Consider the following 15,651-nt stretch of genomic DNA (forward strand, 5'->3'; position numbering starts at 1 on the left):
TGTGTCAGCACTCTCCCCCTTTTCCTTTTCACCCTGGGTTCTCCAAGTCCATTTGTCCAGTTTCCCTGTCCGTTCCTCCCTCTCATCTTTGCTTTTGGGCATTTTGCCCATTTGGTCTCATATAATTGATTGAACTAAGAAGCCCATTTCTCGTGTGTTACTGTTTGTTTTATAGGCCTATCAAATCTTTGGCCAAAAGGTGAACTTCAGGAGTGGCTTCAGTTCTGAGTGGACAGGGTGTCCAGAGGCTGTAGTCTTGGGGGTTCCTCCAGTCTCTGTCAGACCAGTAGATCTGGTCTTTTTTCTGAATTTGATTTTTATTCTACATGTTTCTTCCTCTTTGTCCTGGACCTTCTATTGTGATCCTTATCAGAGTGACTGGTAGTGGTAGCAAGGCACCATCTAGTTCTTCTGGGCTCAGGCTGGTGGAGGCTGGGGTTCATGTTATCCATTAGTCCTGTGGACTAATATTTGCCTTGTGTCTTTGGTTTTCTTAATTCTCCTTTGCTCCGGATGGGATGGAACCAATAGATGTATGTCAGACGGCTGCTTGCAAGCTTTTATGACCCCAGATGCTACTCACCAAAGGAGAATGTAGAACATTTTCTTTATGAACTATGTTATGCCAGTTGACCTACATGTCCCCTGTCAACCATTCTTAAGCGTACAATTCAGTGGCATTAATTACATTTCACAGTGTTGTGCATCCATCACCACTATTATCTGAAAGTTTTTCATCATCCCAAACAAACTCTAGACAGTGTTTTTTTCTTTTTAGACAGTGTATTTTTACATCTAATTCTCTCAGAGTATCAGAAACACCATTGTTTGCCATTACTATGAGGACCTAAATCTGACCACATTTTGATCTGGTTTAGCCTTTCCTTCAGTAATGAGGCCAAGCCTGGGTCACATCAAAATCATCCAGGGAATATGTATTTTTCTTTTAAACACAGCTCTAGGGTTTCATTGGTTCATACATTCAACAACTATTTGAGCACCTACTACATGGTGTAAATCCCTGGATGGTGCAGTTAAGGCGATCAGCTGTTAACCAAAATGTTGGGGGTTCAAGTCCACCCAGAGGCACCTCGGAAGAAAGGCCTGTTGACTACTTCTAAAATATCAGCCACTGAAAACTCTATGGAGCATAGTTCTGGGGTCACTATGAGTTGGAATCGACTCAAAGGCAACTGTTTTTTTGTTTTTGTTTTTTTAATTATTACCTAGAACTGCAGCTTCAATTAAATTCACATACTTTTTTCCTCCAGGATGAATTCTCTGACACGCAATAAAAGTGTCAAAATTTAATGTAAAGCTTGAACTACATTTGGCTATCGTGATACAACAGAAACAGTACCAGTCTGGGAATCTGAAATCTGGGGTCTGGTCCCGGCCCTACCCTACCAGATTCTAAGTAAGCACTTGACTTCTCTGGGCCTCATTTTCCTCAGTAGTATTAAAACTCTGATAGTGTTGACAATTTTATATACAATCAGCGTGTGTTATTTTGTGACTTAAAAATCTAATAAAAACCATACAAGAAAACTTTAATGAAATCAGGAAATTGGGTTAAATGATTTATTTCTTGTATATATTCTCTAAGGTGCAATTCGATCTGATACAGATTGTAACCCTGCCTTCCTTATCATATCCACCACTTCTATGCATTTTCTGGTCTGGAATCTTTCTTAAAATGATTCTCTGGCATTCGTTGTGGGATTTCCCCTTAAGGCCTTCTAACATGCAGGGTTTCCTTAAAATCTTGTTTCCTGATCATTCTTTTCCCTCTGTAGTAAGACTCGACTAGATGGCACTCAAGTCACCACACAACCTAACAGTGCTGAGCGAAGTAGTATACGTAGGTGTTCAATAAATATTTGTTGAGCAAATATTTTAGGACACAGGAGACAGCAATGAATACACTGGGGTGATAGAAATACAGATTACTTCCATTTTCTTCCTTCTACTTTTGTGTATTTTCTACCTTTCAAACAAAGCCTCTTCTAGTATGGGAGCGTCGTTTCCTCTAGGGCTGATCCACTTTTACAGGCAAAAGTTGCTCAAGGAATGTTCTGTCTCTTCCAGTACCTTCTGGAAAACGAAGATGAACGCTGGTCCCTGCCCCCATCTAGGTAGAGGGAGAAGAAAACCTCTGTTCCCTCAAGCTTGGGTGAGGCACCCGGGACGCCCCCGAAGGACCCTCCCCTGCCTCTTGCCGCCATCCCTCGGTCCCCAAAAGAGGGGAGCGGGCGTCTCCCACCGCCCAGCCTTCTGCGCGTGCGCCTCCTCCTGCCCCTCTCCCCGGAGGCTCACGAGTGCGCACGGCCGCGGAGGCGCGCACGGCCGCGTTCCCTCAAGGCTCTGTGAACGCGCAGACAAAAGCGGCCTTGCGGGGAACCGGCGCCTTTTCTCCCCCTGGCGGACAGGAGTGAAACGACAGGGCTTGGGGGAGACGTTTTGGGAGTTAGGGAGGGTGCAGGCCATTGCCCAAGGGTCAGCTGGAGGGGAGCTTTTACCCCTTTGGGATTTGACTTCGTTTTCCAGTACCTCCCTTCTTTCCCAAGGTTTCATTTCCAGTTTGGAGGGAGGAAAAAGGAAGGCACGAAGCTTGAGCTCCTAATATGTCCTAGGCTCTTTATGTGTAGTATCTCATTAAATCTTCCCAGCAGCTTCACTGAGTTATTAGACCTACTTACAGAGAAGAGGAAAACTGAGGCCCAGAAACGACGACTTACCCAGAGTAACGTGGCTGACTAGTGACAAGGCTGGAGCTCAAGTCTGTGTGCTCCACACAGGTCTGATTGCAACCCTAACCTGTTGGGAATGGGGCCCTGGATTGGGAGAGAGAGACTTCTTTCTCCAGCTGAGAAGGCTCTGCAGGAAGGCCCAGAACAGTTTCCATGGTCATTTTCAAGGAAGTTTTAACATCATATAGGAGAGTCACTGCAGATAGCAGCCAGGTTCACTCCCTACATTAAGTTAGGCATGAGAACATTTCAGGCCAGTCCACCTGTCTGGTATACCAGGCAGGAACCTAGCTACAGCCTAGGAGCTACAGAAGCTCAGGACAAGACCTTTCCAAGTATCTGAAAACATATTCCTTCTCTAGGGATTAGTGGCCCTGGGCGATATGAACGGTTTCCACTCAACTACTAACCTAAAGGTTGGCAGTTTGAACCCACCCAAAAGTGCCATGGAACAAAGCCCTGGCAATCTGTTTCTATAAAGATCACAGCCAAGAAAACCCTACGGAGCAGTTCTACTCTGTAACACATAGGGTCACCACAAGTCGGAATCAACTCAAAGGCAATAGGTTTGGTTGTTTGTTTAGGGATTAGAGTAGGGGGAGGGATAGGGGAAGGAATAGGAGGAACTGAGACGGAAATCCTTATTGATGAAGCTTTCAGGAACATTGCAGGTTAATGTCAGCCCCTAGAACCATGGCATTGCTTAGGGATGAAAGAAACCGTTTCTATAACACACATCTGGAGACCAGACCTTTAGATGAGACACTATCCAGATGATACCACCAACTCCTCTTGCCTTTCAAGAGAGGCGGAAGTGGGTGGTAGGAGTAAGAACTTGCATAAGGCAGAGTCTGCTGACCTTTGACCTGAAGAGAGAGGTGGACACTAAGTGGAATTGGGCTGGGTAGCCAGATGTTGTTAATGAGGAAGATTAGAGTACCAGGGTGTCTTAGTCATTTAGTGCTGCCACAAGAGAAATACCACAAGTGGATGGCTTTAACAAAGAGAAATATATTTTCGCACTGTCTAGTAGGTTACAAGTCTAAATTCAGAGCATTAACTCCAGGGGGAAGGCTTTCTCTCTCTGTCAGCTCTGGAGGAAGGTCCTTATCCTCAATCTTCCCGATTGAGGAGCTTCTCAGGCGCAGGGACCCCGTGTCCAAAGGGTGCACTCTGCTCCTCATGCTGCTTTCTTGGTGGTAGGAGGTCCCCAGCTCTCTGCTTGCTTCCCTTTCCTTTTATTTCTTGTAAGATAAAAGGTGGTGCAGGCCACACCCCAGGGAAACTCCCTTTACCTTGGATCAGGGAGGTGACCTGAGCGAGGGTGGTGTTACAACCCCACCCTAATCCTCTCAACATAAAATTACAATCACAAAATGGAGGACAACCACACAATACTGGGACTCATGGCCCAACCAGTTTGATACACATTTTTTAGAGGACAATTCAATCCATGACACAGGGACATAGGGAGACCCTGTGAGCCAAATTAAGTTTAGTATGATACTTAAAACCATCTTGCCTTATGGAATATTCCCTGAAATTCTTCTGGCATTGGAAGCAGGACCCCAGTGACAACCAGGGTTGCAAAGACTGTACAGGTAAAGGACTAGGAGGAGGATACAGCAGTCTGTGACACAGCAGGAACTGGCAGGTCTTTGAGGACAGTAAGGAGAACCTACACAGGGTTCGACTGAACCAAAGTGGCATCAGATAGTTGCTAACACTAACTATGGGTATGGAAACACATTTTTAAAAAATTTAGAAAAATAAGTATTGGCATTCCCAAATGTATTCAAGATACAAAAATTCCAGGTGACTGAACAAGAAATCTAAATGAATAATTAACAAAGGTAACAGGCCTCCAAAGAAAAATTTAAGAAAACTGAATTTCCAAGGAGACCAAGGATGAAATTGTACATACGTCCAAATTGAGGGAGCTAGAAGCCTGGCAGGTTTCCTTCTGCCCACATTCTGGAAGAGACCCACAAAATCGTGGCTCTGGCTTCTCTGCAGGGCAACTTGGGAGAGATCAGAAATCAGAGGAAGTTTCAATGAAGTACCTGAAAAGGCCTAACGTAGGGGAAGACGACCTGGTTTCTAGAAAGAAAGGTGATATTCGAAGGCCTATAGAGGCATGAGATGGAGCCAGGGCTTTAGTCAGGTTGACCTGGGCTGGAATCTTTGCCCTTGAGGTCTGTATGACCTTGGGCAACTCATTCATCTAATTAAACCTCAGTCTTCCCATCTGAAAAATGGAGACAAAAAGACCTACTTTACAGGGTTATTTTCAGGATTAAATGATACGCATATCGACTGCTAGCACCATGGTTACATGGAGCTGAGAATGGACATCAAGGGGCACTTCTCTGAAATCTAAACAAAGCCCACAGGCATTTTAAAGATTGAGTTGGAAGTTTGGACCAACGGGTAAAAATGACACACCATACATATTTAATAAGGCAGAGTCTTTAGGGAAAAATAATTCAATTATATTTGAAAACACTGAGCCATCCTTCCCATTGAGACGCCCACTTGTCTGCACCATTCAGCTTGTTCAGAACTGCTGTCGGCTTTGTTTTCTGTCATTTTCTTGGTCACATTTAAGGCTCCTCGACCAGATTATAAACTGCTCAAGTGAACATTCGCCAAACTATCCATTACATCCCAGATATTGGTCACTCTTGACAGGTCCCTGAAGACCTGGCAGTGAAAGGTGCCTAGGAGATAGCCAGCATCAAGGTATGGCAACCGAGAGTCAACCAGTTCACACCTTGCCCAGAGCTGTGGTTTGGCTGCATTTGAGATAGTCTATGCTTTTTGGCCGCTTGCACCTCACGACTGACATTAGGAAGCTGTGGAAAAGCAGCACAGATTTTCACGTGGGGGGAAGTGCTTTCCTGATCAGAAAACACAGGATTCCTCAATCTGTCAAGGTGAGGGCAGAGCAAGGATACAATCTAACCTGCAAAGCCTTTGCAAGGTGGCATCACCACAGGCTTGTGCCTCCAAGCCAGAGCATTAAAATAAGCACGCAGCATCCTTAGTGAAAACAGTCTTAAAATACTACTTGGAATACTTAATGTTATCCTTCTGAAAGGCAGGTAACATGGACAAGATGCAAATAGTCACGTAGATGCAGTAAGTCTGACCAACACGTTCACTGTTAACACATAAGGACAGAGCTGGGGGCACTGTGGCTATCCGGGAGAACCTTTAAACGGGCTAGGTGATGTCATGAAGCAGAGCCCCCTCGCCCCCTCTCCCTTCTCTCTCATCCCTTCCCATTCTTTGTCCAGGACAGTGGGACAGTGACGGTGGGCAGAGATGGAGCCACCAGTGTCAGTGAAAGTGAAGGAAAAAATGAACGGCGGTGCACCCTGAAGAGAGGAGATCCGACGTCGAAAGTTCAAAAGAACAACAATATGGAAATGTTCTGTGCCTTGACCTGGGTAATGAGTACATGGGTGTACACGGGTGAGCGTGTGAACGTTCACCGAGCTGCGCCCTTAAGATTTGCACTTTACGTAATCTCTACCTCCACTGAAAACCAAAACCAAACACAGAGTCACAAGCTCCCTCTGTTTGCTATCCTTTATTAAAGGGTCCCATACCATCATGGGACTCCAGCCAAACCAGACAGGTCCCCCGAATACAGCAGGAGGCCTGGAAAGGGAGGGGAATGACTTATGATCCCACCACACCTCCCTGGAAACAGAAACCACCACAGACAGACAGACGGACAGACAGGGGCAGGAGAGAACTTGCCTCACTCGTGGTTCTCTTTCCCCTGCCCCCACTTGAAAAGAAAGTCAAACACTGGCTACGCAGCACCCCAGTCCCCACCCCCCCATAGCAGCGTTTGTGGGACACCCCTCCTCCCCCTGGCATGGGGTGGCCCCAAGGCAGCTTCCTCTCTCTCTTCCTTCACTTTGGTTTGCTCCTGGCAACTCCGTGCCCTCTTCCCTCCTTCGGCCTCCGGCCCAGTCGCCCCCTCGTCTTCTGTCACCTACTCGGACCTTCTCTCTGTCTCCCGGGCCTCCCTGCCCAGGGCTTCTGGGGGAAGCAGTGTCTCAGGCATCTCTCCTCCCAGCACACGGGGCTCACACGGCCGCCCCACTCTCCTTAAGGTCAGGGGCTGAGCGCTGCCGTCTCATCCTCGGAGGAGTAGTGTATGGGGGGTAGCGGGGCCCTGGGGGCCTCTGGGCTGGGTATGGTTGGGGCTGCTGGGGATAATAGTTGTGCTTTTTGGGCTGGAAGTGCTGGGGTTCAGGCTGTGCCGAACCCCCTCCACGGGGTCGGCCCCCTCCGTCCAGGGAATTCCTACGGGGGCGGTGGGACCTGCGGGGACTTGGGGGCCTGCGGGCAGGGGTGGCTGCAGGGGGAGTGACCTCCTCTGGGGGTGGGGGAGGAGTTGGGGCCTCTCCACCTGTCATCCCTACCACCCCCGGCCAGGATTCCCGGTGCTGGGGGTTGCTTTTGAAGGGGAAGCGTAGCTTGCAGTCATGAGGGGGCACGAAGCGAGCTGGGGGCCTGCGCAGCCCCCCTCCCCGGCCCCCGGAGCCCTGCAGTCCCTGCAGCCGCAGCTGCTCCTGCTTGAGCCAGCGAAGGCGGCCACGACGGAAGGCAGGGTCCTCCTCCATCAGCCTCGACACCCGTTCCCAGCTTGACAGGGGAGGTGAGGGGGGCCGGACTGAGGGTGCTCGGTCATTGGGGGCAGCCTCTTCTGCTGCCTCTGAGCCCTCGGGGGCGGTCCAGGTGGCCTCACTGGCTTCTTCATTCCCATCCTCATGATCCTGGGAGAGAAGAGGGTGAGAGAGAAGTGATGTGAGGAGAGCTCAGGCCTGAGGGCACGCAGACCTGAGGAGGTCAGGAGGACCTGGAGGGGTCCCGAGCAGGGCTGGGAGATAAAGGTGCCAGAAGGGTGGTGGTGCAGGAGCGCTGGCTCACGAGCCACACAGTCTGAGTTCAAGCTTGGGTCTGCCACTTCCTAGCTGTGGGATCTGGATCTCCGGCCTGTGACTGCTCAGTTTCCTCGTCTATAAAATGACATCAATAATAACAGTACCTACTGCATAGAGCTATTGTAAGAATTAAATGAGTTAAACGTACAAAGTGCTTAGAACAGTGCCTGGCACATGGTAGGCACTCAGCAAATATCTGCTGAATAAACAAAACAGAAGAAAAATATCAGCTATCATGGAGCTTACATTTTAGTGGGGTGAGACAGTTGACAAACAAATAAGAAAAACATATAGTACATATATTATACTTCAGTAAATTACATATATACACACACTATGCGTGTATATAAACACTACATATGTATACAACATGTATATAATATATACATTGTTGTTAGTTGCTATACAATCGATTCACGATGATTCCATGTGTACATACTAGAAATGCTCCATAGGGTTTTCAAGGCTATAAACTTTTGGAAACTGATTGCCAGGCCTTTCTTCCAAGGTGCCTCTCTGGGTGGGTTTGAACCACCAGCCTTTTGGCTAGTAGTCAAGTGCTTAACTGTTTGTGCCACCCAGGGAACTCATATGAGATATATATGTATATACACATATACATACATACACATACACCCACAACACATATATACACACCATATATGCCCAAAAAACCCACTGCCGTCAAGCGGATTCCAACTCAGCGACCGTATACATAAACACACACGCACAAAGAGAGAGATAGAGACATATAAAACCTGTGAGAGCTAGAACTTGACAGGACTGCCTTGTTTTTCAGGGTGTCACATGTTTTCTGCCTTTGACAGGGTGCAGTCTTACCACTTTTCTATCACTCGTTTTAGTGAAAAAATTTGAGTTTTCCTTCTCTGACAGGTTTCCGCCTTACCCAGGTTATGGCATCCACAGGTTTTATTGTGTGTACGCACACACAACACACACGCACACACAGTCTATCTGTATCTGGAGTCGGAGGGAGAAAAATAGAGCAGGGAAGAGGAATAGAAAGGTCAGAGTGAAGGTGGCTGCACTGAATGGACGGGAAGGGATTCGCTGAGAAGTTATCATCTCAGCAAAGACCTGAAGGAAGTGAGGGAGCAATATGGATATCTGAGGAAAAGCATTCTGGGCAGAGGGTACAGCAAGTGCACAGGCCTTAATGCAGGAGCACGCCTAGCAAGTTCAAGGAACAGCAAGGAAGCCAGCGGAGCTGGAGTGGAGTGAGCAAGGGGAGAGGAGCAGATGAGGTCAGAGAGGTGAGAAGTCAATAACCACGAGCTATCATCATGATTTACTGTCTATCTTCCCCCACTGGAAAATCAACTGGACTAGAGAAGTTTTGGTTAAGTAATCCTGGTGGCTAGAACAATGGCTGGCACATAAGCACTCAAATATTTACTCGTTGAACATATACAAAGAAAACTGCAAAATACTACGGCAAGAAACCAAAAGAGAACCACATAAATGGAAAAGCATACCATGCTCATGGACAGACTCAACATTGTGAAAATGTCAATTCTACCTAAAGCAATCTGCAAATGCAATGCAATCCTGATCCAAATACCAACAGCATTCTTTAAAAAGATGGAAAAACTAATCATTAACCTGATATGGAAAGGAAAGAGGCTCCAGGTAAGTAAAGCACTATTGAAGAAGAATAAAGTAGGAAGACTTGCACTACCTGACCTCAGAACCTACTATACAGCTACGGTAGTCAAGACAGCCTGGTATTGGTACAACGACAGACTCACTGACCAACGGAACAGAATCAAGAACCCAGATGTAAATCCATCCACCTATGGTCACCTGATCTTTGACAAAGGTCCAAAGTCCATTAAATGGGGGAAAAGATAGTCTTTTTAACAAATGGTACTGGCAAAGTTGATGTCCATCTGTAAAAAAAATGAAACAGGACCTATATCTCACATCATACACAAAAACTAATTCAAAATGGATCAAAGACCTAAATACAAAACCAAAAACTATAAGGATCATGGAAGAAAAAATAGGGTCAATGCTAGAGGCCCAAATAATGGCATAAATAGGATACAAACCATAACTAACAATATACAAACACCAGAAAATAAGCTAGATAACTGGGATCTTCTAAAAATTATGCTCGTCAAAAGACTTCACCAAAAGAGTAAAAAGAGAACTATATGCCGGGAAAAAAGTTTTGGCTCTGACAAATCTGACAAAGGTCTCATCTCTAAAATCTACAGGAAAATCCAACACCTCTACAACAAAAAGATAAATAATCAATTAAAAAATGGGCAAAAGATATGAAGACACTTCACCAAAGAAGACATTCCGGCAGCTAACAGACACATGAGGCAATGCTCGAATCACTAGCCACTAAAAACAAAAACAAAGCCCACTGCCGCTGAGTAGATTCCGACTCATAGCGACCCAACAGGACTGAGTAGAACTGCCCCATGGGGCTTCCAAAGAGCGCACTGAGGATTCAAACCGCTGACCTTTTGGTTAGCAGATGTAGTTCTTCACCACTATGCCTCCAGGGTTTCCCACTAGCCATTAAAAAACATGCAAATCAAAACTACAATGAGATACCAGCTCACCCCGACATTACTGGCATGATTCAAAAAAAACAGAGAACAACAAATGTTGGAGCAGCCGAGGGGAGGTTGGAAATCTTGTGTACTGCTGGTGGGAATGCAAACAACCCTTTTGGAAAACAATATGGTTCTTTCTCAAAAAGCTAGGAATAGAAATACCATATGATTCAGCTATCCCACCCCAGGAATATATCCTAGCAAAATAAAAGCTGTCACAAGAATAGACATACACACAGCTATGTTCACTGCAGCATTTTTCACAATAGCAAGAAGATGGAAACAACCTAAGTGCCCATCAACAAATGAATGGATAAACTGTGGTACAAACACACAATGGAATACTACACGATGATCAAGGACACTGATGAATCTGCGAAACATCTCACAACGTGGATGAATCTGGAGGGCATTATGCTGAGTAAAATAAGTCAATCACGAAAGAACAGATACTATATGAAACCACTATTATAAAAACTCAAGAAAACATTTACACGCAGAAAGAAACAATCTTTGATGATTAGTAGGGACAGGAGGGGTGGAGATGGAAAAACACTAACTGGACAATAGCTAAGTGGTAACTCTGGTGAAGGGTAAGACAGTACACATTACTGGGGAAGTCAGTACAACTTGACCAAGGCAAGGTCATGGAAGCTTCACAGACACATCCAAACTCCATGAGGGACAGAATTACTAGGCTGGGGACGATGGTCTCGGGGGACATCAAGCTCAATTGGCATAACCTAATTTATAAAGAAAATGTTCTACATCCTACTTTGATGACAAGCATCTGGGGTCTTAAAAGCTTGTGAGTGGCCACCTAAGATTCTCCACTGGTCCCAGTCTGTCTGAAGCAAGGGAGAATAAAGAAAACTGAAGACACAGGGAAAGAGTAGTCCAAAGGACTAAGGGACCACAACTACCACAGCCTCCACCAGACTGAGCCCAGCACCACTAGATGGTGCCCAGCTACCGCCACCAACTGCTCCGACAGGGATCACAATAGAGGGTCCTGGACAGAGCTGGAGAAAATGTAGAACAAAATTCTAATTCACAAAAAAAAGATCAGACTTACTGGTCTGACAGAGACTGGAGAAACCCTGGGAGTATGGCCCCCGGACTCCCTTTTGGCTCAGTAAAGAAGTCACTCCTTAGGTTCACCCTTCAGCCAAAGATAAGACAGGCAGGCCCATAAAACAAAATGAGACCAAATGGGCACACCAGCCCAGCGGCAAGGACAAGAAGGCAGGAGGGGACAGGAAAGCTAATAGTGAAGAGAGCCCAAGGTTGAGAAGGGGAGTGCTGACACATCATGGGTTTGGCAACCAATGTCACAAAGCAGTATGTGTATTAATTATTTAATGAGAAATAATTTGCTCTGTAAACCTTCATCTAAAGCACTATAAGAAATTATTGCCGAGTGAACAAACGCAGAACGGGGACAGGTGACTGCCCTACCACTCACAGGGCTCAGTGCGGACTGAATGAGAACACGCAAAAAGCACTCAGCACAGGGGTTCTCACAGAGCAAGTGGTCAGCCAAAGGGGAGCGTGGTACATGTACCTATGTATGTAGGTACACGCACCTGACGGATGTACCTATGTAAACATCTGCTGAGCTATAACTTAAGAATTGTAGGCTTCCTATCAGTTTTTTTTTTTTTTAATCAGTGGTTCTCAAACTTAATTGTACTTCAGAGTCACCTGGGTAGCTTATCATAAAGCACTTTCACCTCCGAAGATTCTGATTCAGTAGGTTGGAAGCGGAACCCAGGAATCTGCATTTTTTAACTAGTGACCTGGTGATTGTGCAGCGAGGGATTCACAAACTGTACTAAGAGAAACTGTGTTATAATATTTTGTTCAAAGAAAGGAGGAGGGCTGGAATCTGAGGTGGGAGGTTCAGGTCCCTAAAGGGAAGAGCTGAGGGACTGGTGGGTCCCGGGCTGTGGCGGCGGCAGGGCCTCCCTACCTGGGCCAGCGGGATGACCCTCTCCATGCGGAGCATGCGGTCCCTCAGGGCCTGCAGCTCGCGGTCCTTGCTGCTGTTCTGCAGCTTCACCTCCTGCAGAATCCCCGTCAGCTTGTCGATGTGAGCCCGGAGGTCTTCCACTTCCGCCCCGCGGGCTCCCTCCTCACCACCGCCACTGCCACCGCTGCTGCCTTCCTCCTCGCCCACCGTGTCCCAGACATCCCGGGCCACAGCTCTCCAGGCGTCTCCGGGCCCCTCCGGCTTGCCGTAGGTGCGGCACAGCTCCCGCATCTTCAGGGCGGCCAGGGCCTCGATCTCCGCCCGCCCGTGGCGGAAGTCAGCCAGGGCCACCTCGTAGCAGATCTCCTTGACCGCCTGCATCTTCAGGTCGGCCATGGTGGCCCAGCGGGGGTCTTTGCCCTGCAGCCGCCGTCGCTGGGGGATCTGGTAAACCCTGCGAGGGGCCCTGCGCTTGCCGCTGCTGGGCAGGCCGCAGCGCTTGACGATGGTCTGGACCGTGGTGGGGGGCAGCTGCTCCCGCAAGGAGGAGATCAGCCGCCAGCTCTCCTCGCAGGAGCGCTTGTCAGAGTCGTCCCCGCTGTCCGAATCCGCATACTGGGGCAGACAGAGGAGAGGGAGAGGGCTAAGACACCCCAGGCCCAGGAGTCCTAGCCCAGAGGTCCCCAAATACAGGAGAAACACCCCATCAGGGTGCCTGGGCTCCAGTCCTGCCCCACCCCTTACTAGCCATGTGCTCTCGGGCAGGCTGCTCAACCTCTGCTCATCCTCGAAATGGACACGAGAGTGTATGCCTCACACAGCCCCAGCTCCGTGTACGCGGAGGAGTGCTTACAGGTGGGGCTGACGGGAGGAAGCCATCCACACATACTGGGTACAGTTGCATCCAGTAAGTGCACTTAAAGAAAACCCTTAACTAAGTACCAGTGCGGGTGGCACTGGGATATGGTTTGTTATCGTTGGTTGCTGTCGAGTCAGACCCCAACTCGTGGCGACCCTGTGCACGACAGGATCAGACCGCTGTGGTCCATAGGGTTTTCACTGGCTGATTTTTTGGAAGTAGGTCACCAGGCCTTTCTTCCTAGTCTGTCTTCGACTGGAAGCTCCACTGAAATCTGTACAGTCTCACAGCAACAGGTGAGCCTCTACTGACAGACCGTGGCTGCACAGGAGGAGCACTTGCCAGGAATCGAACCTGGGTCTCCTGCACGGAAGGTGAGCATTCTGGATCACGCCTGGATATCGTAAAAGGTGGCCAAGGTTCAACTGGTATCTGGGAAACCCTGGTCAACCAGAAGGAACTTGAGCTCCCTGCACACAATGGTTTCCTTCCCAAGTCACATTTCTCTCACGTTCTCCTCCTAGAAGCCACCCCAGCCTTCATCTCCATCGCCACTCCCCTCTGCCTCAGAGCAGGGAAATGAAAGTAGGAGTCAGGCTGACTGCTGCCCAGCCTCACCGCTGGCCCTCTCACCAGCCCATCTCCAGCCTCTCAGCCACATGCCCGGCACACCCCATGCCCCACGCCCCACGCCCCACGGCTCCCCCCGCCCAGCCTCACCGCTGGCCCTCTCACCAGCCCATCTCCAGCCTCTCAGCCACATGCCCAGCACGCCCCACGCCCCACGCCCTCCCCCGCCCAGCCTCACCGCTGGCCCTCTCACCAGCCCACCTCCAGCCTCTCAGCCACATGCCCAGCATGCCCCACGCCCCACGGCTCCCCCCGCCCAGCCTCACCGCTGGCCCTCTCACCAGCCCATCTCCAGCCTCTCAGCCACATGCCCAGCACGTCCCACGCCCCACGGCTCCCTCCGTCCAGCCTCACCGCTGGCCCTCTCACCAGCCCATCTCCAGCCTCTCAGCCACATGCCCAGCACGCCCCATGCCCCACGGTTCCCCCCGCCCAGCCTCACCGCTGGCCCTCTCACCAGCCCATCTCCAGCCTCTCAGCCACATGCCCAGCACGCCCCATGCCCCAAGCCCCACGGCTTCCCCCGCCCAGCCTCACCGCTGGCCCTCTCACCAGCCCATCTCCAGCCTCTCAGCCACATGCCCAGCATGCCCCATGCCCCACGGCTTCCCCCGCCCAGCCTCACCGCTGGCCCTCTCACCAGCCCATCTCCAGCCTCTCAGCCACATGCCCAGCACGCCCCACGCCCCACGGCTTCCCCCGCCCAGCCTCACCACTGGCCCTCTCACCAGCCCATCTCCAGCCTCTCAGCCACATGCCCAGCACGCCCCACGCCCCACGCCCCACGCCCCACGGCTTCCTCTGCCCAGCCTCACCGCTGGCCCTCTCACCAGCCCATCTCCAGCCTCTCAGCCACATGCCCGGCACGCCCCATGCCCCACACCCCACGGCTTCCCCCGCCCAGCCTCACCGCTGGCCCTCTCACCAGCCCATCTCCAGCCTCTCAGCCACATGCCCAGCACGCCCCATGCCCCACGCCCCACGGCTCCCCCTGCCCAGCCTCACTGCTGGCCCTCTCACCAGCCCATCTCCAGCCTCTCAGCCACATGCTCGGCATGCCCCGCGCCCCACGCCCGACATCCCAGGCCATCCCGCTCCCCCTGCTCAGCCCCTCACCAGTCGCTGCTGCTCCAGCAGCAGATCGGCTTCCTCCTTTTCCTTCCGGTACTGGTTCTCCAGATCCTGCAATCTGGGGTTGGGTAGGGAGGGAAGGAGGAGCTGTGTGGGGTTCAGGAGCCACTTCAATGGGGTGAACGACCACAGGGGGAGGCTGGGGGCTGGGGGCTTGCAAGGGACGGCCCTGGAGGGCCACGGGGTGAGTCTCCTCCCTCGCACCTCTTCTCCATCTCCAACTTGATGTCAATGCCTTGCTGCTCCAACAGCTCCTTCTGGGCAAAGTTCCAGTCGACAGGCTCAGAGGGCGGTCCCGGGGGTGGGGGGACCCCTCGTTCCCGCTCCAGCCGTGCCTGCTCCGGGTGATTGAAGCGGAAAACATGGTTCTTGCCCATCACAATCCTATTCCCTGGAGATGGGAGGAGGGCAATGTGGACCCACTCCCCCATAGCCACAAACCCACCCGTGTCCAAGGCGTCAGGACATTACCCCGAGTCCCAGGGCCCTGACACCCTCTCTCCCATCACCCGAAGCCTGAGGGGAGCCAGAGCCAAGCGCTCTCCTAGTTGACCTCAGAAACCACCCCTATCCCTGATGGTCAAGGGCATCAGGAGGGCCTGATACCCTTTCCCCATTTCTCTAGGGCAGCAAGTGGACCCAAAACCTGACTCCTTTTTCTTTTCTTCCCAGTTCCTTCTTCATATTCCCATGCCACTACCTATTCATTTTAGGGTCCGACCCTAGGATTCACCCAGAAAGCTCTGCCTGGGAC

At 50.2% G+C, this 15,651-nt stretch overlaps 1 protein-coding gene across 5 annotated transcripts in view; it reads right to left on the reverse strand.

Moving 5' to 3' along the window:
* Positions 1 to 6,330: 6,330 nt before the first annotated feature.
* The window catches only part of KIF1C (kinesin family member 1C), a 30,554-nt gene continuing 21,233 nt past the window's right edge, over positions 6,331 to 15,651 (reverse strand). For all 5 annotated transcript variants that reach the window (XM_064271638.1, XM_064271640.1, XM_064271637.1 and 2 more), the window contains 4 exons: positions 15,102 to 15,288; positions 14,883 to 14,955; positions 12,278 to 12,892; positions 6,331 to 7,546 (listed from right to left, as the gene is read on the reverse strand). In XM_064271638.1, coding sequence (XP_064127708.1) covers positions 6,854 to 7,546; positions 12,278 to 12,892; positions 14,883 to 14,955; positions 15,102 to 15,288 — 1,568 coding nt within the window. In that variant the 3' untranslated portion in view covers positions 6,331 to 6,853. The remainder of the gene's footprint in view (positions 7,547 to 12,277; positions 12,893 to 14,882; positions 14,956 to 15,101; positions 15,289 to 15,651) is intronic.

This window comes from Loxodonta africana, chromosome 18 (genome assembly GCF_030014295.1).
Source record: "Loxodonta africana isolate mLoxAfr1 chromosome 18, mLoxAfr1.hap2, whole genome shotgun sequence".
NCBI lineage: Eukaryota > Metazoa > Chordata > Mammalia > Proboscidea > Elephantidae > Loxodonta > Loxodonta africana.